At 49.3% G+C, this 27,694-nt stretch overlaps 2 protein-coding genes across 4 annotated transcripts in view; one reads left to right on the top strand and one right to left on the bottom strand.

The window, feature by feature from the left end:
- The window catches only part of ZDHHC3 (zDHHC palmitoyltransferase 3), a 36,419-nt gene extending 29,855 nt beyond the window's left edge, over positions 1-6,564 (bottom strand). The window contains exon 1 of one of the 3 annotated variants that reach the window (XM_087824808.1): positions 6,486-6,564. The gene's annotated coding sequence lies outside the window, so the exon portion shown is untranslated. The remainder of the gene's footprint in view (positions 1-6,485) is intronic. The other 2 variants (XM_087824809.1, XM_087824810.1) reach the window with 2 other exon arrangements.
- A 250-nt stretch (positions 6,565-6,814) lies between these two features.
- Positions 6,815-27,377, top strand: EXOSC7 (exosome component 7). The gene is made up of 8 exons (XM_087824807.1): positions 6,815-6,871; positions 12,024-12,125; positions 12,433-12,527; positions 19,580-19,742; positions 21,894-21,964; positions 24,434-24,557; positions 25,576-25,731; positions 27,139-27,377. Exons 1-8 carry the CDS (start codon positions 6,815-6,817, stop codon positions 27,241-27,243), a joined length of 873 nt encoding a protein of 290 aa, XP_087680933.1. The 3' UTR covers positions 27,244-27,377.
- The last annotated feature ends 317 nt before the right edge of the window (positions 27,378-27,694 follow it).

Below are 27,694 nucleotides of genomic sequence, written 5' to 3'. Positions count from 1 at the left end.
ATAAACACTAGCAAACTGAATTCGGCAATATATTTAAAGGATCATACACCATGACCAAGTGGGATTTATCCCTGGGATGTAAGGATGGTTCAACATACACGTATCAATCAATGTGACACTTCAACAGAATAAAACAAAAGAATCATATGACCATCTCAGTAGAGGCAGGAAAGTATCTGACAAAATTCAACATCCATTTATGATTTTTAAAAAATCTTAACAAATTATGCACAGAAGGAACATATCTCAACATAATAAAAACCATATATTACAAGCTCACAGCTAACATCATATTCAACGGCAAAGGTTGACAACTTTTTCTCTAAGATCAGGAACAAGACAAGGGTGCCCACTCTCACTATTCCTATTTAACATAGCACGAGAAGTCCCAGCTAGAGCAACGAGGTTAAAAAAAAAAGGGGGGGGGGTGTCGGAACTGGAAAGGAAAAAGCAAAACTGTCTCTTCACAGATAACGTAGTTTTACATACAGAAAATCCTAAAGACTCAACCAAAAAACTGTTAGACCTAATCAACTAAATCAATAAAATTGCAGGATACACAGTTAACATATAAAAATGAGTAGCATTTTTATGCAATAACAAATTTTCTAAAAAAGGTATGAAGAAATTGATCCTATTTATAACAGCATCAACAAAAAAATACTTAGGAATAACTTTAAGAAGGTGAAAGATCTCTACTCTGAAAACTACAAGACATTGATGAAAAAAATCAAAGACACAAATAAATAGAAAAGTATCCCATGTTCATGGATTGGAAGAATATTGTTAAAATGTCAATACCACCAAAAGCCTTCAAAAGATTCAATGCAATCCCTATCAAGACTCCAATGGCATTTTTTACAGGAGTAGAAAAAATACTCCTAAAATTTACATGAAACCAAAACGACCCCAAACAGTCAAACAAATCCTGAGAAAGAAGAACAAGGCAGGAGGCATCACACTTCCTGATTTCAAGCTATACTATAAATTTATAGTCATCAATACAGTATGGCATAAAAAAAGACAAGTAGATCAATGGAACAGGATCCAAAGCCCAGAAATAGACCCAAGCATATTTGGTCAACTAATATTTGACAAGGGAGCCAATAATACTCAATGGAGAAAAGACTGTCTTTTCATTAAATGATGCTGGGACAATTGGATATTCACATGTAAAAGAATGAAACTGGACCCATATCCTACACCACTCACAAAAATTAACTCAAAATGGATTAAGACCTGAAACCACGAAAACTGTTAGAAGAAAACAAGGGAATAAAGCTCCTCCTTGACATGCATCTTAGTAATGATTTTTTGGATATGGCACCTAAATCACTAGAAACAAAATACAAAATAATAAGTAGGACAAGGGTGGGTGGGTGGGGAGAGATTAACCTAAGAACTTATGTGCATACTTGCACAACCTGTGGACACAGACAATAGTGTGGGAAAGGCCTGGGGGGAAGGGTGCAGAGGGAGGGGATTAATGGGGGGAAAAAGGGGACATTTGTAATACTTTGAACAATAAAGATAAATATAAAACAAAAAATAATAAGTAGGACTGCATCAAACTAAAAAGATTCTGCACAGCCCTAGCTAGTGTGGTTCAGTGGTTAGAGCACGCGGCCCGCAGACTGAGGGGTCCCGGGTTTGATTCTGGCCAAGGGCACGTACCTCAGTTGCAGGCTTGATCTCCGGCCCTTGTCAGGGCTCCTGCAGGAGGCAACCAATCAATGTGTCTCTCTGACATCGAGGTTTCTTCCTCTCTCCCCCTCCCCCCTCCCCTTCTGCTCTTTCCGAAAAGCAATGGAGAAAATATTCTCAGGTGAGGATTAAAAAAAATTCTGCACAACAAAAGAAACATCAACCAAAAAATGGGGAAAAAATTTGTTAAGTATATCTGACAAGGAGTTAGTATCCAAAATATACAAAGAATTCATACAACTCAACAGCAAAAAACCCAGATAATCCAATTAAAAATGGGCAAAGGACCTTACCAGACATTTCTCCAATTCTAAGTTTTACAACCTGGTAAGATATGCATTTTAGGGTAAAATAAGGCTTAGAGTGGTTAACTGACTTGCTCAAAGTCACAAAACAAGTTACTGGCAAAGTCCAGATCATTGGAAAAGATAGATGCCCAGTAGTCTTGCCACCATAGCTCCTTATCTTCCCAACCAAACCTGCCTTTCTGGATTCCCTGCTACTATTTCTTGGCTTTGCTATTGACAAAGTGTACATTTCTAAGTTAAAACTTACTGCAATGGGACTGTGCTTGTCCCACTAGGCTCCTTTGCTAAGGTGAAAAATGGATCCCACCCAAAGGCACTCCATCTCCTCGGACCCTGCAGAGATAGTCACGTCTCAGGTACCGAGCAAGTCCAGAATTCAATCACCAGGTCTCCACATAGCAAGAAGTTTACAGTTTGGAGAAGACTATGAAAAGGTGTAGTTTCCCTGGCATTTCCTGGATGAACGACTATTAGGTGGGGCATGCAAATAAAGCCTTCTCACCTTCACAGCTCACAGCACCTTCAGAGCCAGGGACGACCTGGTCATTTGTCTCCACAAATCTGCTTCCAAAGAGGAAGGCAAAGGATTAAAAGATGTAAAAACAGGAAGAAGCTAGAGGCAGCATGGGAGTAGCCTCTGCCCCGTCCCCCAGCAGGTCAATATCCTGACATCACTCCCCTATTTCTATTTCAGATTCTGTTACTTTCTATGGCTATCAGGGCGTGTATGTGTTTAAATATTTCCAGATTTGCTAATCAGGACATGTGACCCCTTTTCTTACATATGCCCCAATGAAAGACAAAGGAAGCACCCTGCCACCCTCTCAAAATAAAACACACTTGTGAAGACCCTTCCTGTAAATGAGAATAAATTTTACCCATGTATTCCTACCAATTTTTCTATCATTGTAATTGTAAGTTATCACTTCTGGAACAGCAAGACAGACACAGAGCTGCTGGCTAGACTGTGACAGATTATATTGAATATTCTTTAAGACAAGGTACAGGCAGGACAAATGCAAAGGGTTCAAAGGAAACAGATGTATAAAAAACAGTAGCTCACACTTTTGCTTTTCTGGGGCGCTAATTGTGAAAATGCAAAGGAAAAGACCTAAAACTTGGCCACCTCTGTTTAAGACTGGGAATAAAATGTTCATTTCTCTGCTGGGCTTTTAGGAGCTTTCTGCAACTTCAGCACCACGGACTTGGCACCGAAGCTCTTCTGCCACCAGTTTTTACCGCTTTAATGGACCAAGGGGAGGTGGGACAGATCCACTCCACCTCTGAGGTTCTGGTTGCCGGCTGGTGGCCAGTAGCAGCTCTTTACCTCTTGCCCTTGATGCCTGGCCTGTGCAATTAGCACCTCATTATAGGCTGGCCTCTCGTCTAATTACCACATGTGTCAATTGAGCATTTTATTTTATTGTCTTCTTCATGTACTAGTTCAAGAGCCTGGACTCTCCCTCCAGCTATAATAAATCCTAAACTCCTCTCAGGCAGGCATGTGTTTTCAGTTTAACTCTTCAGGCCCACAAGAACACTACTCATGAGCATACAAACAAATACTTCCTGACTGAGGAACTTCTAGATGTCTATTCCGGGTGCAAGGCACGTGGTTGGAATCTGGGTCTCCATGCCTATCTCAACCCTCCATACCACCCTCCACCCACTGGCCTGCTCTGCTGTTGAGGGCTCCTGGGCTCCTTTGAGTTAAGCTTTACTCAGCCTGTATGTAACCTTTCCCTTATCTAAAAGGGCTACACAGGGGAATTTCCCATTAGCAACACGTTCTATGTTCCTCTAAAAAAAGATTCAAGGTATGGAAGTTTATGTTTGAACAGACTCCTTACTTTTGGAATTAAAGCTAACTATAGTTTATAGGGCAGTTACCAAGTCCATTACAAACATAGGCCTCCTTCACCAAATACTCCCGTAATGAAATGGGGCCTGGGGGGAGACGGCACAAAGGGATGGCAGGTGTGCAAGTATGGGAGTCAGATTACCTGGTCTCAAATCCTGGCCGTGCCACTTACTACCTTGGTCAAGACAATTATCCTCTCTGCACCTCAGTTTCCCAATCTGTAAAACAGATAACAGTATCAGTCTCATAGAGCTATTGTGAGAACTGAATCAGGTAGTCTTCATAAAGTGTCTTAGAACAGTGCTTGGCATATAACAAGCAGTGGGTAAGCTGATGTTAAGTAGAATTAATAGAGCACAGAGATTTAGAATAGACAGACCTACAAAACAGTATGCTCCCCAAAGAACCTGACAGCGATGAAAAAATTAGCTGGTTTAATAGAATATTGTGCCATCCCTGGCTTCTTGATTTTCTGGCTAAAATACATTCTTTAAATTGCTTCAATAAACCAAAAAAGAACTCTGAACTTAGAGGTTTTAAAAATGTCGAATCCATTATCACAACAAATGGGGTGAAAATGTCCTGGCTGCACTGACGTAGAACAACTAGTGAAGGAGCCACTGTAGTAGAGAATTTTAAATGAACATCCTACTGTTTCCGCCTCTCACACCTACTTAGCTAACATGTCAGACATCCTTCATAATATTATTTAGCAAATACTGCCAACCCTTCTCCATCAAGGACCCTTTAGTCAGTTGTCAGGGAAACAGTTCAAAGATATGTTCCATATTTTTTAAAGATATACTGAAAGATTTTTATGTAGAAATGATTCCGTGGTATCCAAACTCGGCCTTTTCTTTCTGTGCCTTTTCTGATCTGTCCATTTTGCTTCCACTTTTAAAATCGTCAATCTTTAGATATCCCTAGCTATTAAAATTCCACGCCCAGGGTCGCTCCTTTCTGAGCCATCTCTAGCACAAAATACCATTTTAAACATCATCGGTCCCTTGTTATCTCATCACAGAGATCCTCACATGGAATTCAGGCGTCTAACTAAACACAAAGGCATCTATGTGCCACAACAGGTGGGGCACTTCTGCTTTCATTAGGAAGGAAACCCTTCCAGCTTCACCTTTTTCAATTTCCCTAGAGGGCAAAGTCCAACCCTGCAACCCTGTCCTCCCTGTAAGGAACAATGTAGAGACCTAAGAAACAAATGATGTCTAGTGTACTAAGAAGTGACCATCTATTTGGGGGACTCAGCCGTTTAGTCCTTAAGAATGTGGGAGGGTATTTCCTTTCCCTACCGTCCTCCGACCCACCTCCCTATTCCACTGTGCTCACGAGTGCCACCATCCTAGCGCTTAGCAGCGGTGCTCTGCTGTGACATTGGCCCTGGGGCCTTCCCTTCTGCCTGGGGAGCTTCTCTGGGCGGATGTTGTGTTTTCCTTGTCTTAGTTTTCCAAAGGTAGCCCAAAGCCCACCTGTAGTAAGCTCCATAGTTATCTGTGAAACTGTAATGAAGATGCTATCTGCGAAACACCAAACATTCTTTGCATGATCGAGCCATCTTGTTTTGAGAACAAGCAGGTTCTTCAAAAATAGGGCATTTGGGCCCAGCAGGAGTGGCCCACTGGCTGGGTGTCCTCCCATGCACCAGCATCGATTACCCTGGGTTGTGGGTTCGATCCCTGCTCAGGAGCATGTGGAGGGTGACCGATGGATGCTTCCCTCTCACATCGATGTTTCTCTCTCCCCCTTCCTCTCTCTAGGCATGTCCTCTGGTGGGAATTAAAAAAAAAAAAAAAAATTAAAAACGGGGCATTTGGAAAAGTCACCAGATCCCTTCTTTGCTACTTTTGCTTAACTTTCCTGCCTTTACCCACATGGCTCCTTTAAAATCTGCCCCGCCTCAATGGGCTCCTTCAGTGACCCCATATTCACCTTGCAGGTATCCTTTCTTGGCTATCCAAGGCCCACAGTCCTATCCGGCCACCGCCTGGCCCGTGCCCCCGCCCCCAGCAGCTGTCCACTGCTCCCAGAAATCACCCCAGCAGCTGTCCACCGCTTCCAGAAATCACCCCATCAGGCCAGGGCTTCCAGCCGCCGCTGGGAAGCGCGGGGGACGCCCGGGCGCTGCGCCGGGCTCCAAAGACTCTCCCCGCTACTCTTCTTGGGATAACGCTCCGGGCGACCAGCCGGGGCGCGGGGGTCCTGCGAGGTCCCGGGTCAGCGCTAGGCAAGCCCCGGGGGAGGAGAGCGGGACTGCGGAGGGAGAACCCCGGGGGTGGAGCGAGGACGCCGCGGGACTCAGCCCTGGCCCGGACCCTTCCCGCCGAGAACGGCCCAAACGGGCTCCATCGCCTCCTCGTTAGCCCGTCCCGGGGGCCAGGGAAACGCAGGGCCGGGGTCTCTCCCTCTCCCACGCACACGACCTGCTGCTTCAACCCCAGCTCGGCGCCGCCCGCGCCGCGCCTCCCACCGCGCGCCCCCGGCCCGCGCCGCCCGCCGCCCGCCGCCCGCCGCCCGCCGCCCGCCGCCCGCCGCCCGCCGCCCGCCGCCCGCCTCACCCCAGCTTTTCCACCCAACCCCAGTTCCGCCTCCCAACTGACCGTGAAGTCGGACGCAGTTCCCCAGTCCCAGGCCCCTCGTGAGGCTCCCGCCGCAGCCGCCGTCGCCTCCCCCTGCCGCCCCCGACCTGGGACCCCGCCTCGGGCCGCAGCGATGGCTCCCGGGCACGAGGCGCCGCGGCTCCCCGGACTCGGCCACACACCCGGCGGCGCACAGGAGAAGCCCATGGAGCTCCCGGCACTGGCGGTGGCGCCTGCAGGGGCGGCCGCCGCGCGGGCTGATGACGCAGAGCGCGGGGGGGCGCGGCCGGGGCGGGGCGGGGCGGGGCGGGGCGGGCGCGGGCTGATGACGCGAGGGGCGGCCGGGCAGCATGGCGTCCGTGTCGCTGAGCGAGGCGGAGAAGGTGTACATCGTGCACGGGGTCCAGGTAGCTCCAGCGGCGGCGCGGGCGGCGGCCGCCGGGTGGCCCTGGCGCCCCTGGCCCCGCGGGGAGGGTCGGTTCGGGCCGGGCCGGCCCTCGGCTCCCCGGGCGGAGCGCGGGCCTGGGCTTCCTGGCGGGCTCAACCGCTCCGCCGCCAGCGTTTGCAGCCTCCGCCCGCCACGCGGGCGTGCTGAGAACCGGCGGCGGGCGTCCTATTGGGGTGGAAGCGCACGTGCCGCCTTCGGGTCTGCCAGGTGCCGAGCCCAGGGAGGAAACTGGAGGCCCGGGCCCCAGGCCGCCCGCTGTGCCCGCGCCCCGCGCTCCCCCGCCGCCGGGGCCTCCTGCCCGCTTCCGCCCCTGCGGCTGCGAGGCGCCGGGGAGAGAGGGCGCCCGAGGGGAACGCGCTGTGAAAATACAAATCGCCTTTCGAGCAAAGGGGGAAGGTGTTTGAAAAGCGGCCCCACCACCCGCGGCACGGCGTTTGCAGTTTCCCGTTGGTGGGAGGCGTCGGAGCCCCAGAGGCGGCTGTGGCTGCACTGGCTCCGCACCTTTCGCGCCCGCTCTGCGGTGGGACCGCGCCGGAGCCCGCGGCGGGGAAGCTGGGCCTGGCGGCGAGCGGCCGAGGGCGGCTTCTTGCCTGCGCCCTCTGCAGGTTAGCGACGTCTGCTCAGAGCCTCGCCGGGTCCCGGGAAGGGCACCATTTTGTTTCACTTTCCACCTTGTGTCCTGTTGGTTCAGTTTCAGCTCCCGGTCTCCCTCGCCCTCAGCCTTTCTTCGGTTCCTATTTCCCGCATGTTTCATCTTGGTTGGGTGGGAGTTGGAAGCCGTTGAAGGTAACCTCACTGTGTGTTGAGGACTCACTTGCTAGTTATGTTAACCAACCAACAGGCTCAAGCAAAAAAGTGTATATGCGAAGGCTGTGTAAGCGTCTCTCCAGGAATTCAAGGGCAGTGGGACCCTCATCTCCCTTGCTCGTCTCTGCTGATTTTTATGCATCTGCTGTATTCTCTTATCTCTTTGGGGGGGGCGGGGGGAGAGCCCCAGAAATCTAAATTCGGGATCTATTCTGAAGAACTGACCTGAGGCCTTATTCAAACTCATAAGAGCTTTAATAGGAGAAACTTACATAGACGAGCAAAGCAGCTGCTCCCCGTGGCGGCAGCTGGGAAAAATCCACACCCCTCCCAGGGACAGGGTCTCTTTTTCATGGGGGGTTAATGGTAAACCCCTATGGTGGGCAGCACAGAAGAGGGAGAACAGGGCCTGAGCCTGGTCCTCAGCTGTGAGACTGTGCAGTCAGGACTCAACTGCTCCATCGACAGTGCAGGACACTTGATTTTGAGCCCTGTGCCATTTCCGTTTACCGACTGGTGGCACAGAAAGGCTGCACCCAGGCACTTCGCAAGATGAATGGAAACACATCCTGTCAAAGGAAGGAGGGGCTACTCAACAGGCATGGAAAGTGAAAAGAAGGTTGACATTTAGTTTTGCCCACTGTCTTGGGCCTGGGCCTGCAACGCTGGACCAGTCATGGCCCCTTTCCTAAGTGGTTTGTATTTCCTCCGGGGAGAAGGCGTTCTAGTCTCAGTTCTCTAGTGAGCTCCAAGGTATTGGGCAGTCACAGCAAGGTCATGCGGGGTCACCATCACCTCAGAGGACCTCTGCAGTCTGAAATCCTCCCAAGTGTGTTGGATCAGTAGAACTGACTTGTCAGCTTCTGTAAAGGAGAAACAGGACTGGGTGAACTGGGTCAAGCAGCTCTGGGCTGAGTCCCATGTCCTTCCCCTCGGTCACAAACAGGAAACTGTGGTACCTCAGTATCTTCCTCTGTAACCTCTCTCCATGGTCGGCTTTGAGGATTTGGTGAGCTAATACCTGCCCCCAGAAGTAGGAGGAGGAAACTGCCAGTGGGGCCTCCCATGTGCTACACTGTGCTGAGGAGGTCCCTGTAAATGATTTGGAGTTTTCAGATTCTCCTATAACTGCAAGGTCAGGGTCCATTCCTGCTTTCTAGACGATGAGCCAGGCTCAAAGCTGTTGAGGAACTTGCTCAAGGTCGCAAAGCTGGTCTGTGGCAGCAGAAAATTAAATGTAAGTTGGAGGTGACTCCACCACACCACACCCTATAGGCAGAGTTGTGATCACAGAGATAACAACTTAAAATTCACCTGGAGCCATTCCAGCATCCTGAAGCCCTTTATCTGGAAAGGTGCTTTTGTCCCCCAAGCTGAGAAGGACTGGGTGTCCCTCCAAGGTACTGCCCATCATTTGTTGACATCTCTGTTGGTTTTTAAATGAAGCCTTCACTTCAGGGCAGCCCCTGTTCTTATGTGTTTGCACATGGATGAGTTCCCTTGCTCCTGAGTGCTGCAGATGAATAAAAATTGGAGGCTTGTCAGGCAGGTTTAAGCGATTTCCTGTCATTTAGGAGGAAAACTGGATTTTTAAAAAAGTTGCCCTGGGTGCAGTGATCTGTGGACTAGTTTGTTTGGTGTTTTGGTTTATTCCCCTTCTATCCTTTCCATGCTTTTTTTTTTTTGAAAATAATTTATAGTTGATGTATTCTTTGAAAGGATAATTTGTAGCTCTTTGTTTACCTCTTGTCACTTGAGCCTTTTTCACTGAGCCTTCCCCTGGGGCAGAGACTGATTCAAAGGCTACTGAGGCAGGAGCTGGGGAGGCCCAGTCTTTTTATACTCTTCCCCTCACCTACCCAGGAACAAGTATGTGGGTTGTTACTGCAAAGGTGTCACTAGATCTTTCCAGGGTGAGTGGTATTTTAAAGCAGTAGTTGGGAGCCCTGTCACCTTGTGGTCTCCTTGCTCTCAGAGCTGTTATCATCATCATTAAGACCAACTGGTACTGCCAGCCAGGCCATCCTCTGAGGGACAGTGAAGAGACCCTGTAGAATGCAGGTGGTCCCGGGGAATTGTGGGGAAGAGCTCTGGCTTGGAGTTCAAGTGCTGCTTACTGGCTGTGAGACCTGGGGCCAGCCACTTAGTATCTTTCAACCTTTTTTTCTGTTTGCATAATGGATTCAGCGTGTTAACTGTGTAGTGTTTCTAGGACATTATCGCATATATGGTAAATGCACATTAAGTAGTAGTTACTATTAATTTTTGCAAATAATGGTGGCTATCGATATATAGATCTGCAGAGTTAGAGAAGCACCTTTGAGGTCATTTAATTCAGTCTCCATCTTTTTACAAATGTGGGAATTAGTTTATAGGGGAAGGGACTTGTCCTAGGTTACCTAGGTCAAGCAGCTGGTTAATGGCAGGACCAGGCCTGGAACCCATAACTAGTGCTCCTAGCGATTGTTCACAGTTGTTCCATGCCTGCAGCCTGTGAAGGATTCCGCCAGGTTTTCACTTTCCTATCGGGGCACGCCTTGGGTGGATGGAGCAAACAAGGAGTCACAGATTGACTTAGAAAGCCTTCCTGTTCTGTGGATGGGCCCTGAAGTTTTGAGTTGTCTCATGAGACTCATTCTCCCAGGCTTGAAATTCTGTTGCTTTTCAAGTCCAAGTCTCCCCAGACTCAAGATAAGGATTCTCTTCAAGGAGGGAATGGGTCGGAGGTGCATGGATGAGCAAGGGGACTTCAACCGGACTTATGATGCTTTGGTTTGGTTTTGTTTCTTCCTTTAACAGGAGTTGAGAGAGTAGTAAAAGGGCTGAAACACACATGGCAGTAGTCAGTACTGTGTGGAGGGAGCACACAGCTTTTGCCTTTTTGTATTTTAATTTCTCAAAATAAAAAAAGTCACATGCAGTTAACCAGGTAGTTTAAAGATAAGTTTCTGACGGTTAACATTCTTCAGGACAGTGTTTTTTAATGTTTGGAGGAACATTAACCCCTTTGAGAGTCTGATAATCCTAATGATTCCTTTTCTGGAAAAAAAGAAAATGCTTTCCAAAAATGTTTATGAAGAGTGAGGAGGATCTCCGTGCTCAGATAGGGGGTGACTTCCTGTGTATGTAAAGTGTTAAAAAGAGGCAGAGTGTCACAGGGTATCTGTAGGAAGCCGCCCTTACAGAAGAAGGGGATATTTAAAATATTCGGATATCTGCTCATTTGTGCAAAGGAAATACAGAAAGAGACTGGTTTCCTGCCTGGAGCTAAAGAGACTGGTTTCCTGCCTGGTGTGGGTGGGAAAGGGGGGAAGGGATGAGGGGAGAGCACCCTGTCTCTGGGCACACCCTTTCTGATAGCTTTGCTGATGGTCCACGTACCCAAAGAGTAAATAAGTAATTAAAAGTAACAGGGTGTGGGGGACCCAGACTGGAACACAGACTGCCAGGGATGAATAAGAGAGCTAAACAGGACTCGATACAAATACTGTGCTCTTAGTAAGTTTGTTTCTCACAGGGGTGTGGGTTAGCAATTCTGAAAGTGTATATATACTAAGGTTTAACAAATACCTGAGTACATGGTAGATGGTGAAAGCCAGGTTTCTCCCTGTCTGAGAGAGAAGATACACATAAGGCAAGGAAGAAGGTTAGACACAACTGTCAGTGTGAACACATGGCTTTTTAACAGATGTGTAGCTATACAGAAATAAACACTGGTGGCAGGGGGAGAGTGTACATGCATGTGCTTTCTAGCTCTGTCTGCTGAGAAGCTCTGGAAGAAATGACGCCCCAGCAGGAATGAACCTACCCAGTATCCAGATCCTGGTTTTTCTCCCCCCCAATAAAAGGAACCGGGGCTCTTTGGAGAAAGGGCTGATCCCAGGGTTGGGGCAGGGGAAATACAAGAGGCTGGGACGACTTGTGTTGTTGGAAAATAAAGAAGTGCTAGAAAAAGATTGGAGGCATGTTGAAAGAACTTAGGAACCCACCCAAAGGAGCTCCCTGTGGCCAATTCTGGAGCAACAAGATAATATTGGTAGTACTGGATTATAGCCACAGCATAAAACAGACACCTGTGAGTTACAGTGATATCAGTAAATAACTGAAGTAAAAAGACAAGGGGCAAGCACTGCCTAGACCACTCTGAAACCCATCTTCAGCATCAGGGGTGGCAAACTTGGATGATTCACTAAGAAAAAAAAGATATACTGCATATTTCTCTAGGGGAATGAAGAGGAGTGAATTGGCTTGGGAGTGTTGTTGGTTTGGGATCACAGCCTCAGGATTATGGTTGTTGCACTTAGGAAGACCTCCGCGTGGATGGCCGTGGATGTGAGGACTACCGATGTGTCGAAGTGGAAACCGACGTGGTGTCCAACACCAGTGGGTCTGCTAGGGTCAAGCTGGTGAGTGCTGTGGCCACAGTCCGTCCATGCCCAGGTGGAAGAATGAGGAGTTCCTAGGGAGCCAGCCACAGGCCCCTCCAGGCCCTTGTGGCACAGTTGTCCTGGGAAAATCCAAGACCCAAGCCAAACTCTGGGAGGGGGTCTGTCTAGATCTGAAGAACCTTTCGTCTTCTCAAAGGGCCACTTTCCAAGTCCCAGCATTGCTCTTAAGAGAGTCCCCCAGGGGTGTACGTCTGGGAGAGGAGGGCAATGGTTGGGTACCTGGCTGCCTGCCCGGAGTGAGGACCCTTCTTGCATATGTCTGCAGGGTCACACGGACATCTTGGTGGGAGTGAAAGCAGAAATGGGGACGCCGAAGCTGGAGAAGCCAAATGAAGGTTACTTGGAGTTCTTTGTTGACTGGTTAGTACTATGCAGATGTTTTTAAAGAAAAACAGTGTAAAAGATGAAGGTTCAGAGGATGAACCTCTGGTTTCCTGTTGAGTCCACTTTTAGTTTGTACTGAATCATCATTCATCCAGCCAGCAGGCATTTACCGAGTTCCTCCTGTGTGCCAGGCACTGGGATATGTGGAAGGAGGCGTTGGGTCAAGTTCTGCCCTTGTCCTAATCACCTGGCCCTCGCTAGGCCTCATTTTCCAGTCTGACAGGAGGGTGTCTGCCAGGCAGCCCAGCACATGGTGGTCATGAGAGTCAAGTGAGATGATGCTTTGAAAAATATCAAATGCAGATGATAAGGATCATTTGGTCTAAAATGCCCTTTCTGCACTAGCTTTCCAGAAAACTTCTCATGACTTGCTTGGCAGAGCAAAGACTAGGGCCCTCCAAGTGGCCTGACAGGCGAGGGAGTGGCAGTTTTGCAGGCAGCGTGGGTGCTGGGAAGAGCAGACTGCAGCCTCTGTGGCCAGCTGTGTGACCTCAGGCTAGTTACTCCGTCTCTCTTTGCCTAGTTTCTTTAAGCACTGGGAATAATGATACTGTTGTGATAAGGAAGTGGGGTCATGAAGATAGAGCGGCTAGGATGACTCCTGACTCCCTGTGGGCTTTCAGTCAGTGTTATTTCTCTCCCTCTGGTTACCTCCCTCTAGGGGTTGGGGCTTTTTATTGGGTTGCTTGCCCAGTCTCATCTTCTGTCTATAGCTTCATTTCTAACGAGGTGGTGACAGTGGGCCTTCTTGAGGTGGGTAAGGCTCTCTATTGGCTCATGTTAGGTGCAGGTATATATCATTGATACTGTGTTGGGGGTCCCCAAGACCACCCCCACATTCGGAAATTTGCTGGAAAGACTCACAGGACTAGCATATAATTGTACTCATGAGTAAGATTTATTACAGCAACAAAAATGCAGCAACATGATTCTGAAAGAAAACCCATTAGAGACTCAGCACCCAAGATATTTTTGGGTACTGGTCATGTAAGCACCCTCTGCTTAGCACATACCACAATTCCAGCCTCCTAAAAGGAAGGCAAGTGTCCAGCATAAACCATATTTTTGCAGCAGTAGTCTAGGCGCAGTGGACACAGTTTCCTGTTGACTCAGAAGTCAGAGCCAAGCTGTCAGCCTTTTTCTGCACAGATGCTAGCCTGCATTAGTATAGTAAGTATAGTCTTCCAGTCTTCGCTTTCAAACAGAAGGTCACCTCTCCCAAACTGTTTATGAGAGACACGCGGCCAGAGAGGGTGAGTGACTTTCCGGGGGTCCCATAGCTATGTCTGTCCGACTGTGAGTCTTTGCTCTTTGTACTTTATGCAGCCTATGGCGGCCAGCTTTGTAGAGCTATTGTGCTTAGAGGTCCCAGAGCATGTCTGCATTCACCTTTCTGGCCAGTTTTCCTTCTTGCCCGTTCCTGCCCCCTGCGCTGGCCCCGGAGCAGTTTCCTCCTGGTCCTCACCTGTGGGTTGTGCAGTGGAATCAGCCTGTTAGTTACTGTGCACGATGGTGGCCTTGCTCAGGCTTCCAGCTTACCGCTTCCTTTGCTTTTGGAGGAAGGAAACTGCCTCTCTCGGCCATGATCTGCCTAATTCAGGCCAGTAAACAGTCACAGAGGGGCAGACCCCGTGTGTGTGAGGAGCTAATCTGCTTTCCTTTCTTCCTCCTCATTACCGTCCACCTGTTCGCGTTAGACCAAAGACAGTCACCAGGCACGCCAAAGGGAGGGTTTCACACTCAGGTGCTTGGCACAGCAGACACATCTCATGTGGCCCTGTGTCTGCGTGTGGCTTAAGGTTTGCCTGCCACTCGTGTCCCTTTCTTGTTCCAGCTCTAAAGGGAGGGTGACTCTAGGCTGAGAGGAGCCTGTGAGCTGCCTTTTCTAAGACCTGGCTTCTAGGTCTAAGCCTCTTTCCTGGCTGAGAATGGCTGCCTGCTGGTCTCTTTGCCCCTTTGTAAGTCTCAGGAGAACCCGCAAGCCTAGAAGTTCTAGTTTCCGGGGAGTTCTGAATCTCTTTCTCAAGGTTGATCATCTCCTATGACACACTGTAGCATCTTTAAGTGGTTCAGTTAGTGCCATCAGCCCAGCAGGTAGAATTACATGAGAGATTCATAAAACTCCATTTTCCTAGAGAAGGGAGAGATTACTAAGCACTGCCGGCTGCCCCTTTGCTCAGAACCTCATTTGAGTCTGCAAGGAGCTACTCTAAATTGCACAGACAAACCCCTTCATTCTGACCTCGTGAAGAGTGCCCAGCAGTGAGGGCCCCGGGGATGGGGCCTCTGCTGAAGAGCTCAGGCTGAAACAGAATTCTTACCCAGTGGGAGGAAAGTATTGGGGGGGTGGGCGGGCTCCTGCCAATCTGAGCCCAGCTTGAGTTAAGTACTTATCAGCTGCTTCCAGGTTCTAATTATTGAAATCCCCAGAGGTAGAGTGGTCTCAGAAAATGAATTGCTTTTCTGCTAACTCATCCTACTTCAATTTGTCCTCTTGGAATAACACACGGAGTCTGAGGTAGACACACACTGCCTCCCACCCCGCTGCGCTGATCCTGCCCCCTACCAGTAGAGGGGTAAAGGCCTGGGTTCCTGAGCTCCGCTCCAGAGAAGCTGGCAGCGCTTTCACTAAACTGGGAGCCAACTCGGACCGTCTCACTTCTGTCTCATGCCTTTGTTAGTTGTTTCCTAAAAATAGGCCATTTAAATAAAAACTCTGAAACTTCAGGAAAAGATGGTTTCCATCTACAGCGCAGAGAAAGGTCAGAATTGAATGAACTGGTGTGTCATGCTGGGTTACCACTAGGTGGCGGTCATCAGGTCGTTTCTCAGCTGTCTGGCTTGAGCCTTTCAGAGGGGCTTCGATTTTTAATTGTTGAGGAGTGTACGTTTCATTCAGAGGCGGTTCAGTGTGCCTGGTACTTGTCACTTCTCCCTGGGACTTCACTACTTTTCCATGTGATCGCTTGTGCTTTACGCTAATACTGAACCACAAGCTTTGAGCCCTGAATTGGTGGGTGGAGCCACTTGATCTGATCCTTACCTGCTTAGTGCTCCTTGAAGGGGGCACTGTTCTTGGCTGAAGGGCCAGGGGTGGGGGCCAAGCAGAGCAGAACCTGCAGAAGCCATTCGAGGTTAGCTGTACTTTGCAAGTCTCCAGAATTGATGCGATAACTCTCCCAGAAACTTCAAACAAGGGCTTAGGTGACAAGCTCTAAATGTGCTATATTCCCAACCCATTTATGAGGACACTTCGGTAGGCTCAGAAATGAGCACATGAGTCAGAGGCATCAGGACCTGCCTTGGGGCTGGGTGACTGAGGGAGGGAAGGGTCCTTAGTCAGCCTCGGCCCAGATACCCACCAAATCACTTCTGCATGGGCCTGGCCTGATCTGACTGTGAGACTCCAGGGTTTGCAGTCTCTGTTGATTGTAAGGGAAACAACAATGGGCCTAGTGTCTGAAGTCCCATTGCAAGTAGACGTGGCCTTGATCTCAGTCTACCCCAGTTGAACCAGGGAGAGAGGTGCCAAGCAGGAGGAGTGGAGTGGAGGCTATGAGTCAGGAGGGGTGGAGAACTGGGAGGGACGGCATTCCCAGGATTTTATTAGTTTATCCAGCTCAATAAGCAATTTCCTAACAGCCCTGGAGGAGTGGGTCTTTACAAAGGGTCTGAATTGGTTTGGGTAACTATAAAAAGGCATTTGGTTTTATGCTAAAAGACCTATATACTCTCTCCCACTGAAAGAATAGATTGTGATGTCTATGAGCAGGGGGATTATCAGCCTGTTTCCTCTCTCTCTCTTTAAACCTTGTACCTAATAGAGAAGTCTTTTATTTAGGTCTCCCTTGGTCTCCACTCCTGGACTCCAACATTTGTGCTCTAGTAATAACTCCCAGGACCAGAGTGCCCCTTTATTACTTTGAGGCATAAGACAGGCCCAAGGAAAGCTAACCTGACTGATGTTAGGCTATGAGCCAGACGTGCTAGCTTGCACACTCAGGGAGAGTCCAGCGAAGCTCCGCAGACAAGGGTCAGGTTGCCTGGGTCTAGAATCTTAGCTCCCAGTCACTATTTGTGTGACTTTGAGCAAGTTACACAACCTTTCTGCAACTCAGTTTCATTGTCTCTAAAATAGGGTCAGTAACAGTGCTGATCTCTAAGGTTGTTGTGGGAATTGAGTTAATACATCTCAATGCTCAGAGTGGTGTCTAGCACGTGGTACACTTTCCAAAAAATTCGTTGCAGTCTCCTTCCTTGTAAAGTGAGAGAATCAGACCGTCTGAGGTCTCACAGTGTCCTCCTGAGGCCACAATTCATCTGCAAGATTTTTGTTTCACTAATGAAGGCTTTTATCAAAGATGAATTAAAATGCCTTCAGACAGGGCCTGAAAGTTTGCCAGTCTCCATCACTCCCTGTTAATTACATATGGCCCTTTGTTCAGATGCATGTAGTTACCTGGCTAGCCCTTGCAGGCATTTGATTTTGTAGTCCTCTGGAGACTCTAAGGCCCTCACCAGGTCTGAATTTCTGACCCACTCTGTCGGAAAGGGTCCTTGTGCTGTGAGCACCCCTAGTGATAAGGCGATACCCTCACTTTTTCACTGCAGCCCTTCTCTTCATCCTTTGGCAGAATCCAGTCTCTGGCTTTTCTCACTGTACCCAAAGCCCTGCACCCATCCCCACCCTGGACAGTGTCCTTTCCTGCCTCCTCCCCAGATTCACTCCATGACCAGGGCACTATCCAGATGCAGGAGCTTTCTGTGGTCTCGTCCGCCTCAAAACGGTCTTCTCTGCCTGTCTACAAGCTGTGCTGAAAGAAAGATATGTTTAAGGAAAGAAAATAAGACTTTTAAAATTGGGGAATTTTTCACTTTAAATTAGCCCAGTGTCAAAAAAACAATGGGGCGTGGTTTTGTAGGTCGATTAATTTAGCCAGTCGGGCCTGGGAAGTCTATAAGCCACCCCTCAGGGCTGGCTGTGGGGGAGTTGCTGCTTCCTCTCCAGTTATCAGTCACACCCTGGAGGATGTGCCCCACTGTAATCAGGGGAAGGTAAACATTTGCAGCATTAGCATCTCGGACTGGATTCGTCTACACAGAGACCTATGTAGATGTGTTTTAAACACTTGAAAGATGGAGCTTTCATATTGATTGCTTAGTGTTTGAATTAGGAACAGGCTGTGTGTTGCTGGCTGTGCAAAATTAACTTGGTCCCTGGTGACTTGATTATTTCGCCATAAGTGGGCTTTTTTTCATGGCTCAGTGCCTGAGTCCAGCAGAGGCAGGGAGAGACCAGTGAGGTTGCTATGGCAGTAATGAAGTTTCTCTTGGGGATTTTTAATTGGGGTTTTGCTGACTCATAGTAGTCAGGGAGGACTGTATGATTAGAGAAGCAAAGTTATACAACAGGACGCTCTGGTTGTTTTAGGATTCACTTTTATACCTATATTAAAATGGACTAGACAAAAGGGATATTTCACTATATTAGGTGACATTTCTTAGCATTACACAAATAGGGTGGGCATGGCTTCCACACAGGTTTAGCTTTGCCTGGACGCCCCCGCCCCCTTCCTGCCTGCCTGCGGCCTGACCAGCTTCTGCTCATCTTCAGGTTGGAGGTCTCCTATAACCCTCAACACTGCTGAGATCCTGATCCTGGGCTCCTGCTGTTTGCTCCCTCCCAGCCATGAAACCACCCCCTACTTCACTGGAATTCTGACTTAGGGTGGGCATCCTCTGTGCACAGGCTCTGGGTCTGCAGTGCCTGGCATTTGGCTGGGTACCTTCCGGGTGGCAGAGCGGATGCACAGATGGGCTGGGGGTCAGAGCCTCACTGTGGGATTTGGCAGAGACCATACTGAAACAACTGGCTTCCTACCGCTCTGGGCCTTACTCATTATGTTAGGTGACTACTGGAATGTTGGCTTATCTCACAGAGGTATTAAGGGTTTGTTTTAAGTCAGAGCCCTCCACAGTTTCCTATTAAACACTTGAGTGATGCTTAGGGTGGCAAATGTGATGTGTCTTCCTTCTTTGTTGAGGTAATTAGGCATAAAATTCAAGAGGCCCAAATGGAAAAGGTGTTCTCTTTGAAAAATAGCAAATAAAGTAAAAGAGAGCACCTAATATTTAACCAGGCAGAAGCCTGTTTGTCTTATTTCTTTTTCCTGCTTTTCAGGGCAGTGACAATCTAGAGCTCATGACAAGGCTCTGGCGTACTCTCTTATGTAGCTCCTGAAACATTCCAGCGCTGGCCGGTGCGGCTCTGTGGTTAGAGCGTCAGCCCATGAGCCGAGTGGTCTCGGGTTTGATTCCCAGCCAAGGGCACCTTCCTGGGCTGCAGGTTTGATCCCCAGCCCTGGTTGGGACACGTGTGGGAGGCAGCCAGTGGATATGTCTCTCTCACATCAATGTTTCTTTCCCTCTCTCTCCCCCCTTCCCTCCTTCCCTTCTACTCTCTAAAAAAATTTTTAAAAATCAATGGAAAAAATTGCCTCAGGTGAGGATTAACAACAAAACCACACAAACGTTCCAGGAAAGTTACTGTACTTACTCTGTGCTTTTGTTTGGAGAGCACACTGTGCATTCTTAGGCTGTGAAAACTAGGGATGGTGTATATAATGCAGCCCCTCCAAAGCCAGACTGTTTGATTCTCGGCTTTCCAGCTTCCTGGGCCAGCCAGAGAAGGTATTTTATTATAGTTTCAAGGTAGTTAACTATCACTGACCAGAGTTCACTTTACCATTGCTCTCTCGTTTCTCTTTGGATAAAGACAACTTCTGTTAGAAGTCAGGGATCTCCCATCACACACACTGACAAATCCAGGGCCCGGTGCTGGTCTGGCCCATTGTATGTGTCTGTCTGGAGGCTGGAAAAGTGGCAGATGCCGTCCTGTCCTCATTTCAGTGACTTCCCTTGTAGCACCGGCTCTTCCGTCATTCTACAGGCAACTGGAATAAAGCCTCCCTGCTTTGCTCTTTGCATTTGAGAAGACTCACCAGCTTTTCTGTTGCCCCTCTGTGCAGTTCAGCCAATGCTACCCCTGAATTTGAAGGTCGAGGAGGCGATGACCTTGGCACGGAGATTGCTAATACCCTCTACCGAATATTCAACAAGAGCAGCGTGGACCTGAAGTCCCTCTGCATTAGTCCTCGGGAGCACTGCTGGGTCCTCTATGTGGACGTACTGGTAAGGATCACTGTGCTGTGCCGGCAGGAGACCCGCCGGCCTGCTTTCCTGCTGGTGCTTTTCCCTCTTCAGGTGGAGACTTTCAACTTCCGGGGTGAGATTAGTTGGGAAAAGATTATTTCCTGTAATACATATATGTATTAAATTAAATGTAGTGTATAGTAGCCTACATACAGCGCCATCCTACAATAAAGTTACAGCAGCATATCATGGTAGCACCTAAAGTTATCCACAGAGATTGTCAGGGAAGAAAAAGCAAGAGATGCTCTCTAGATGGTGCCGGAGTCGTTGGCAGAATCTAGACAAGTGGGCACGTTCTGCGTGGAGTGACAACGAGCCGTTTACATGCGTTTTCATTTATCCCGTACAAATGTTTGCGAGTGGGCGCAATTAGCTTCCCCAGGTATAAGTGAGGGAACCGAGACGCACAGAGGCAGAGTAACTCACCCAAGGGGTCTCAGCTCGAGAGTAGTGGTATTAGGCCTCAAAGCCAGGTAGTGGGCCCAGAAGTGCCAGTGTCTGCTCTTGACCTCACTAAGCCGTCTTCCCTGGGAAACACCCTGTAGGCCACCTACCCTGAGTCTCTCGTTTCCCAAGTGAGGCCCCTGAGGCCCTGCCTCCCCACTCCATAGTCTGCTCCTTCAGGAGTCTTTTTTGTTCCCACCCTCATTTCATTTCTGGTGTTTTCCCTTCCAAGTACTCCTCTGCCCGGTTTTTGGATCAGACAGTAACTCCTCTTAGAGCTGTAATTAATTTTGCCAGTTGCTTGTTCATGTAGAGGCTCTTGATTGGTCTCTTTTGTTCTTTCTAATTAAATTTTATGAACCTTGAGATCAGTGACTACCTCTTCCACTCAGCTCGAGGACACAAGGCTAAGCTATTGACCGAATAGATTCTTTAGTAACCCGAGGATAAAGCAGGTCTGTGGACCACTAGTGACCTGAGGAGACACAGCCCAGCCGTCTCTAAATGCCAGCCCTGCAAGAAACAGGGAAGGGTTGTCTGGGTGCTTTTAAGTTCATTCGATAGTGGAGGGAACACAGCTAACAGACAGTGGATAGTGGTTGGTTGCCACTGCCCAGCAGGTGAGGGCTGTTCCGAATGCCGGTGCTAATGGGTGACACATAACATTGCAAGTCCGTTCGCTCTTTCTCGTCTCCAGTAAGCAGGACGCGCCCTGTAGCGTGATCCCTACTGGAGGAAGAGTTAGCGCGCCTGCCAGACGAATGAGCTGCAGTCACAAGGCCAGGTGTCACGCGGGCCAGGGGATCATATTTTAATAAGCAGTAATTATACAGGCTGTAGGAAAGGCAGGGTCTGCACGCGACATTGGCTCGGAAAGCTTGAAGGTGGGAATTGGAGACTTGCACTGGGCATGAATGAAGTACACGAAGGAGAGGGGCCAGGCGTCGCTGCCGACTGTTAGTTGAGTTTGGAAGGCCCTGGCTTAGGGCCCGCCTGTCTTCCATGAATAGTCTCCAGGCTCCTCCTTCACGGCAACCCTTCTGCTGGACTCTGAGGGTAAAGGAAAGAACACACCCGCAGGATCCAGCCCTCAGGAGTTCACAGTGCATGCGAGGAGAGGACAGACTGTGCAGAAGCACGGACATACACAGCTTTCCTTTCTACGACGGGCTTCCTCTCCATTCTCCCTTGGTGTACACGCCCAGGCAGCTTTATGCCGTGAACTCGGGCCAAGGCCTCTCTCAAATGAGGACAGAAGGATGTGTCACCTTCCACTTAGTGTGCTCTGAGCTTCCCTGCGGAATGAGCTCGCATAAGTGCAGTCGGCACTTTTGCTCATGGGCGAAAATGGTATAAAAGACCTTCACTTTTATTATACTAAATATAAAGCATGAAGGGAGGGTTGCCTGTTGGAGCATTAGGTGTATGTTGATAGGACATGTAGTGGGTAACGACACCAGTGACTGTGAGCCTGGTAGCAGCTGCAGCATCAGCGGCCATCATTCTCTACTTGTTTGGAAGCTGGGCAGATATTAGCAAGGATGAGAGTAATGCGTGCGGTACAGCTGGGAGCTCTTTGGGGCATCACTGGTCACCATGTCTTAGGAAACAGTATCCTTCATGGGGGTGATACTGAAGTAAGACATGAGCTTGCCTTTTCTTCCCTGCTCATCCCTGTCTCCCTAGCTGTTGGAATGTGGTGGAAATTTGTTCGATGCCATCTCCATCGCTGTCAAGGCCGCTCTCTTCAATACAAGGTGAGCCTTCCAGAAACAGCTCCGGGGCCCTTGGAGATCCCAGGCAGACACTGGTGATGGACCACCAAGGAAATTTCTACTATAGCTCATAGGTGAAGATCACGAGGGGGTTTAGCATTGAAAATGGTGATATTGCATGTCGAGCTCCAGAAAACAGATTTCATCAATTAGAACTAAATCTATGCATCTATTTATGTATTTATTTTTTGTATTGCTATTTTCATAAGTAAACATGTACTATGTAGAAAAATACTAGAAAGCTACAGAGAGGCAAAAAGAGTAGAAACCAGCTACAGGTTAGCTGTCCAAACACTGTTGTTGGACAAAACTCCATGGGGCAGGGGATTGTCCGTTTGCTGTGCCATCCCCCCAGCACCGTGAACAGTGCCTGCCACACAGCAGGTGCTGACGGAACCCTTTACTGGATACGTGAATGTTCTATAAGGGCAGCAACCTGTGCTTCGAGTTCAGTGAAGAGCAGGTTCAGCTTCCCCGACAGGCTGCGGAGCCAGGGACAAGGCACTGAGCCTTTTTGGAGTTGACTTTTCCTCAGACTGTTTGATTATATAGCCTCTCCCCTGCTCTGTGCACCAAGTTTTTTGAGGAAAGTTTGCAGCATTTGAAAGTAAACGTGGGGTAGGTGTTCGTTCCACGAGAGAGCTTACATTACGGGAATGGGGGTCCTGGGGTATTGGGAAGTGAGGAGTGGGAGCTTCTAGGGAAATAGCCTAAGGAAGTGATTGGATAAGTGAGTGAAGATACTATCTGAGGAATGTTCGTGGCAGCTTTGTAGTGGTAAGAAATTGGAAACAACCCAGTGTCCCAACGTGGGGGACTAAAATCGACGCAGCAGCCTGTGTAGAGGTTCGTTAATATGAAGAACCAGCCGCTAGATACAGTCCTCTCATCCTGTTTTGTTGTTTTGTTGTATTTTACTTTTGCTAATTCTTATATTTAATATGTCTGTAAATATACATGTATGTCCCAGAATGGTCATGTGACAGTTTTCCAGTGCTCATATTATGAATGATTTAACATTGATCTGTATTTTAGAGTTTTTCTATGTTGAATTTAGACTACCTGCATAATTTTGAACAAAACAAAAAAAGTTAAATAAATTTGAGTCAGAAATTGTGGGATGGAGTGTTTGCTGAGAATGACAGCTGTAGAGTCCTCACCCAGAGCTGTGTGACTAGACTCTTGGCTGAGATAGTCGAGGGCCTGGCACTGGTGGTCACTGCAGGGCTTGAGTGCCAGCTGCCAGCAGCAGCTTGGGCTTGGCTCTGTTGGAGAAAGGAAGTTGCCATCTGTTGCACCTCAAGCCTCAGAAATTACTCCCCATCTGCCAGCTAGTTTCCATGGGCACCATGGCAAAAAGACAGTAGGACCAGCTGAGGAGAGGCTGCTGGGCTCTGGGGGAGGTGTCAGGCAAACTGCAGCAGGGTGGTAAGACCCAGCTGCTCAGGTTGGAGAGGACACCTGGCGTGGGCATAGCCGCAGTCTCATCCTCAGAGCAAAAAGAGCCCTGCAGGCAGCAGGGAAGGGGGACCCTGCAAGGCACTGGCCCCCCCTGGCATGTGGAGAGACCTTTTGTATAGTCAGAGCCATTCAGAAGGGTGCAGGTCAGTCCCTAGATTACCACTAATGCTGTTTCCGTTACACCTGTTCCTTCCTGGCTCCTCCACCCTAGATTGGAATGAATTGACTATGGTTAAGTGTAGTTTTCAGCACCCAGCTCCAGAAGCGGGACATTGCCTCCCTCCACAATCCCTCCCACCCAGTACCCCATGCAGTCACTGCACCCACTGAGGATAGCCACTGTCCGAAAACAGTTGATTGGCTTTGTACTGATACAAACGGAATCACACAGTGCTTTCTGTTCGTGTCTGCCTCGCTCACTGAACATTAGGTCTTTTTTTTTTTAAACCACAGAACCAACTTTTTTTTTTTTAATATGTCTTTATTGATTTCAGAGAGAGGAAGGGAGAGGGAGAGAGATCGAAACATCAATGATGTGAGAAAGTCATTGATCGGCTGCCTCCTGCACTCCCCCCACCGGGGATCAAGCCCGCAACCCCGGCATGTGCCCTGATCAGGAATCGAACCTCGATCTCCTGGATCCTAGGTCGACGCTCAGCCGCTGAGCCACGCCCGGCCGGCTGAACATTAAGTCCTGAGACATCCGTATTGTATGTGTTGTCTGCTGTTCATTGTGTGACTGCCAGGCTGTGTGTCCAGTCTGCTGTTGATGGGCGTCTGGGTAGTTTCCAGTCGGGGCTGCTGCAGATAGTGCTGCACATGAGCCTTTCTCACTGCTCTGCGGTGTCGCCGTGTGCTCTTGACAGGAACGGTAGGAAGCACAGGCAAAGCGTGACTTGTGTGAGTCACAGGGATTCTAACTCCTGTTCTCAACCTCTAGAGAAAGTATCTTTCAGCCAGTGGGGATTTTAATTGTGCTTCTGCCCCCAGGGTACCAAAAGTTCGTGTGCGGCAGGATGAAGAGGGGTCGAAGGACATTGAGCTGTCCGATGACCCTTATGACTGCGTCCGGCTAAGTGTGGAGAATGTCCCCTGCATCGTCACCCTTTGCAAGGTGTGAGCTTGTCTGCTGCTTCTCCTCTTCCCTGTGGGTCTCCTTCCACCCTGGTTACTGAACAGATTGGAAAGTAGGTTTTACAAACTGTGTAGAGGTGGCTTCAGCCGGAATCCAGTACTTGGCTGTATTGGAGACCCTTCCATGTGCAGCCCTTTCTTCTTAATCAGAAGAGGTGACAGATTCCCAGGAGCACACAAGTGGGTTCAGTTTGTTAGGCTCCTTCTCCATACCTGACACCCGAGGCATATTTCCTTTTGTTTTCTTAGCTCCTTGGGGTCTGTGCTGGTCACATGATAATAATGCGGTGGGAAGGCGATTACTGCCCCCTTTGTGAGCCTGTGTCCACATCTGTGAGACTAACGGCTTGTAGCAGCTCCCAGTGTCTAATGGGTCAAATGTGGTTTTCACACGAGCACAGGCCTGTGGAGCCAACATCTTGCTGATGCTGATATGTAACCAGCTGTGCCCAGGGCTCTGCCCAGGGCTGTATTGGCTGAGATTGTCGCTGCTTCCACGCAGGATTCATTGTTTAAAAATAAGACTGAACGGGCCGGGTTTAGTTCCGCGAAAATCACTTCATAAACCTGGGCTGTGGTGAAGCGTTGGGACTGACACAAGCCACCTACACCTGACTCATTCTCAAGCGTGTCCCTCAGCATGTTCCCACTTGTTCTCATCTTTGTCATTAGGGAAACATCCATGTGGCCTCCTGTGTGAAATTCTCCCTGTGCCCACTGTCAGAAACCCTCGGTGGCCTCTGACTTGGATGGTCTCTGAATTATAGAGACCCCTACAACTCCCCTGCCCCCATTTCCATTCCATGCTTCATGGCTCACACCGTGGCCAGCAACACATTGGTCGAACATTGTTCAAATATTTTCCATGTGAGCAGAATCTGCAGCGCTCAATCCTGCGTGGGCAGGATCCCTTTGCTGGTGTGGATGTTCCCTCAAGGGGGCTGTCCTGGGGGTATCGGGGGGGTCACCCACACATGCGCCCTGTCGCCCGACTGCAGATTGGCTGTCGGCATGTGGTGGACGCTACCCTCCGGGAGGAGGCCTGCTCCTTGGCCAGCTTGCTGGTGTCCGTGACCAGCAAGGGAGTCGTGACATGTATGAGGAAGGTGGGGAAGGGCAGCCTGGACCCGGAGAGCATCTTCGAGATGATGGAGGTGAGGCTGGCTCCGGGCTGGCAGGAGTGCCTGCTGCCTCCTGCCGCCTCGGCCACACCATTAGAACCCTCCCGTTACACCCTTGACCCAGACCAGCGGCCTGCAGGGTGTCCGCTGACGTGGTCAGCAGTGGTGGGCAGTGGGGCTCTGGGCTTTCAGGAACCTGCCAGTGACAGTTGCTTATCTTCTCCCTGATCCCAGGTTCCCATGTTTCCAAATGCGAGTGTTGAGCTGATAATGTGAAGAGTCACTGGTGACTCTAAGGCCCGCAACTTTGGTGATTCGATGAGGGAATTGAAGTCAGCAAAGGCGGGGCCAGGGGCTGGAGGATGGCCGTCTCCCCGTCCTTCACGGGCCTCGAGTGTCTCAGTGGGGATGAGTGGGAATGGTGGGAAGTCCTCCCTCCAGCCCACGGTGAGCGGGGATTGCTCCCTCGGGCCCCCTGCACCCATCTGGCAGCACCGTTAGGGCTCTTTCTAGCTGCTCTGCACTCATTGCTCTGTCTCCCTCACTGGCCCAGAAGCCCCTCTGCCCCAGGGACCGGGTCCTGCCTACCTGTGTCTTCCTAGACCTACCTTCCTCCATCCACCGCGACTTTGAGAAGTCTTTGAGGACCCCGACACTGACTGACTGACTGACTGACTGACTGACCGACCGACCTGCCAGGAACACAGCCAGAGCAGGTGTTGTTTGTTTAGGTAACTGCTGTGTCATATCACAACATGTGTCTATAGGTCATTGCCTCACAGCAGGCAAGGTCACCCTCTACTCTCTTCCTTCATTCCTGGAAACACTGGCTTTTCACAAAAGACTCTGAGCCCTTGGTGCCTGTTTTCTCTTTATCATTGTATTTGAAAGCAAAAATGGGTGGTGTATGTAGTGTCAAGGACACCAGAGACCCTGTCCAGGTACTGACTGGTCTCCTCTGCACGGTTCTGCTTAGAGACCTGCTGGCAGGTACATTAGAAACTGCTTGTCAGGACAAATCCTCAGCACTGTCTGTTCCTTCATCAGACAGACTGCACGTGCACGTTCTGTGGTCTCTCTGCCGCCTTTCTACAGTACTGTGGGACTTGGCGGTGACCAAGTCCAGGTTTGGTTGACAATCCTGCTGCTCTTGTAACAGCAGCAGGAATGCTCAGCGTGAGCTAACGGCTGAGGCAGCCTCTGCTGCTTGATGCCTGGGGGTTGGAGTCCCCCCCCCCTTTTTTTAGGATGGTTTTTTCAGATGGGAACTATTATGCTGTCAAGGTTGGAGTTTGTTTTATATTGCTTTGTTTAATTAAATCAAGGCCTGGTAAGGCAGATGGCATGTGCATGGCCCTAGAAGGGCAGGCTGGCCGAGAGCAGAGCTACTCCCAGAGCGTGTGCCTCACGTGTGTTCTCTCTCATCCCTCTGTCCCGCAGACCAGCAAGCGTGTGGGCAAGGTGCTGCACGCCTCGCTGCAGAGCATCCTGCACAAGGAGGAAAGCCTGGGGCCCAAGAGACAGAAGGTTGGTTTCCTGGGGTGACTGGCACATCAACCCCCAACTACAGAGTGCTGGTTTTCACTTTTCTGTTTAAGATGAAGTTTGTATATATTTTTCTTAACTATTATGAATTTAAAGCAACATTTGTATGTGTGAAATAAAGTCTATTTTCTGGTCTGGTTTGGTATGGCTAGGATTCTTTAGCTGTAAGCTGAGATGCCATTCGGTAAAATGCCTCTGGGAGTCTGGAAAGGGCTCTGGTCATGGGCTTCCCAAGGGGACTCATTTATCTCCTGCTGCAGGAGCTCAGAACCACAGTGAACACACTGGAATAAGGACCCGTGAGAAAAATGGCTTAGAGGAAATGCTTATGATAAGTATTTTGTGAAAATTTCCTCCCCCTGGAGACCTTATAGTATAAGAATCACACACAAAGATTCATTTGCCTTGTGCATTTGGGTGCTTCTGCAGGAGGAGAAAAGAGGAGACACTG

The sequence above is a fragment of the Miniopterus natalensis genome, chromosome 15 (genome assembly GCF_054644295.1).
Source record: "Miniopterus natalensis isolate mMinNat1 chromosome 15, mMinNat1.hap1, whole genome shotgun sequence".
NCBI lineage: Eukaryota > Metazoa > Chordata > Mammalia > Chiroptera > Miniopteridae > Miniopterus > Miniopterus natalensis.
Note: the sequence above shows the minus strand (reverse complement) of the source record. Positions and strands in the feature narration are given on the sequence as shown.

Bases quoted from the DNA above. Each gene is read 5' to 3' on its own strand.
- EXOSC7 (XM_087824807.1), top strand. From the start codon at position 6,815: ATGGCGTCCGTGTCGCTGAGCGAGGCGGAGAAGGTGTACATCGTGCAC. The intron at 6,872-12,023 runs GTAGCTCCAGCG...TGTTGCACTTAG, and splicing joins ACATCGTGCACGGGGTCCAG to GAAGACCTCCGCGTGGATGG. The intron at 25,732-27,138 runs GTGAGGCTGGCT...TCTGTCCCGCAG, and splicing joins GCATCTTCGAGATGATGGAG to ACCAGCAAGCGTGTGGGCAA.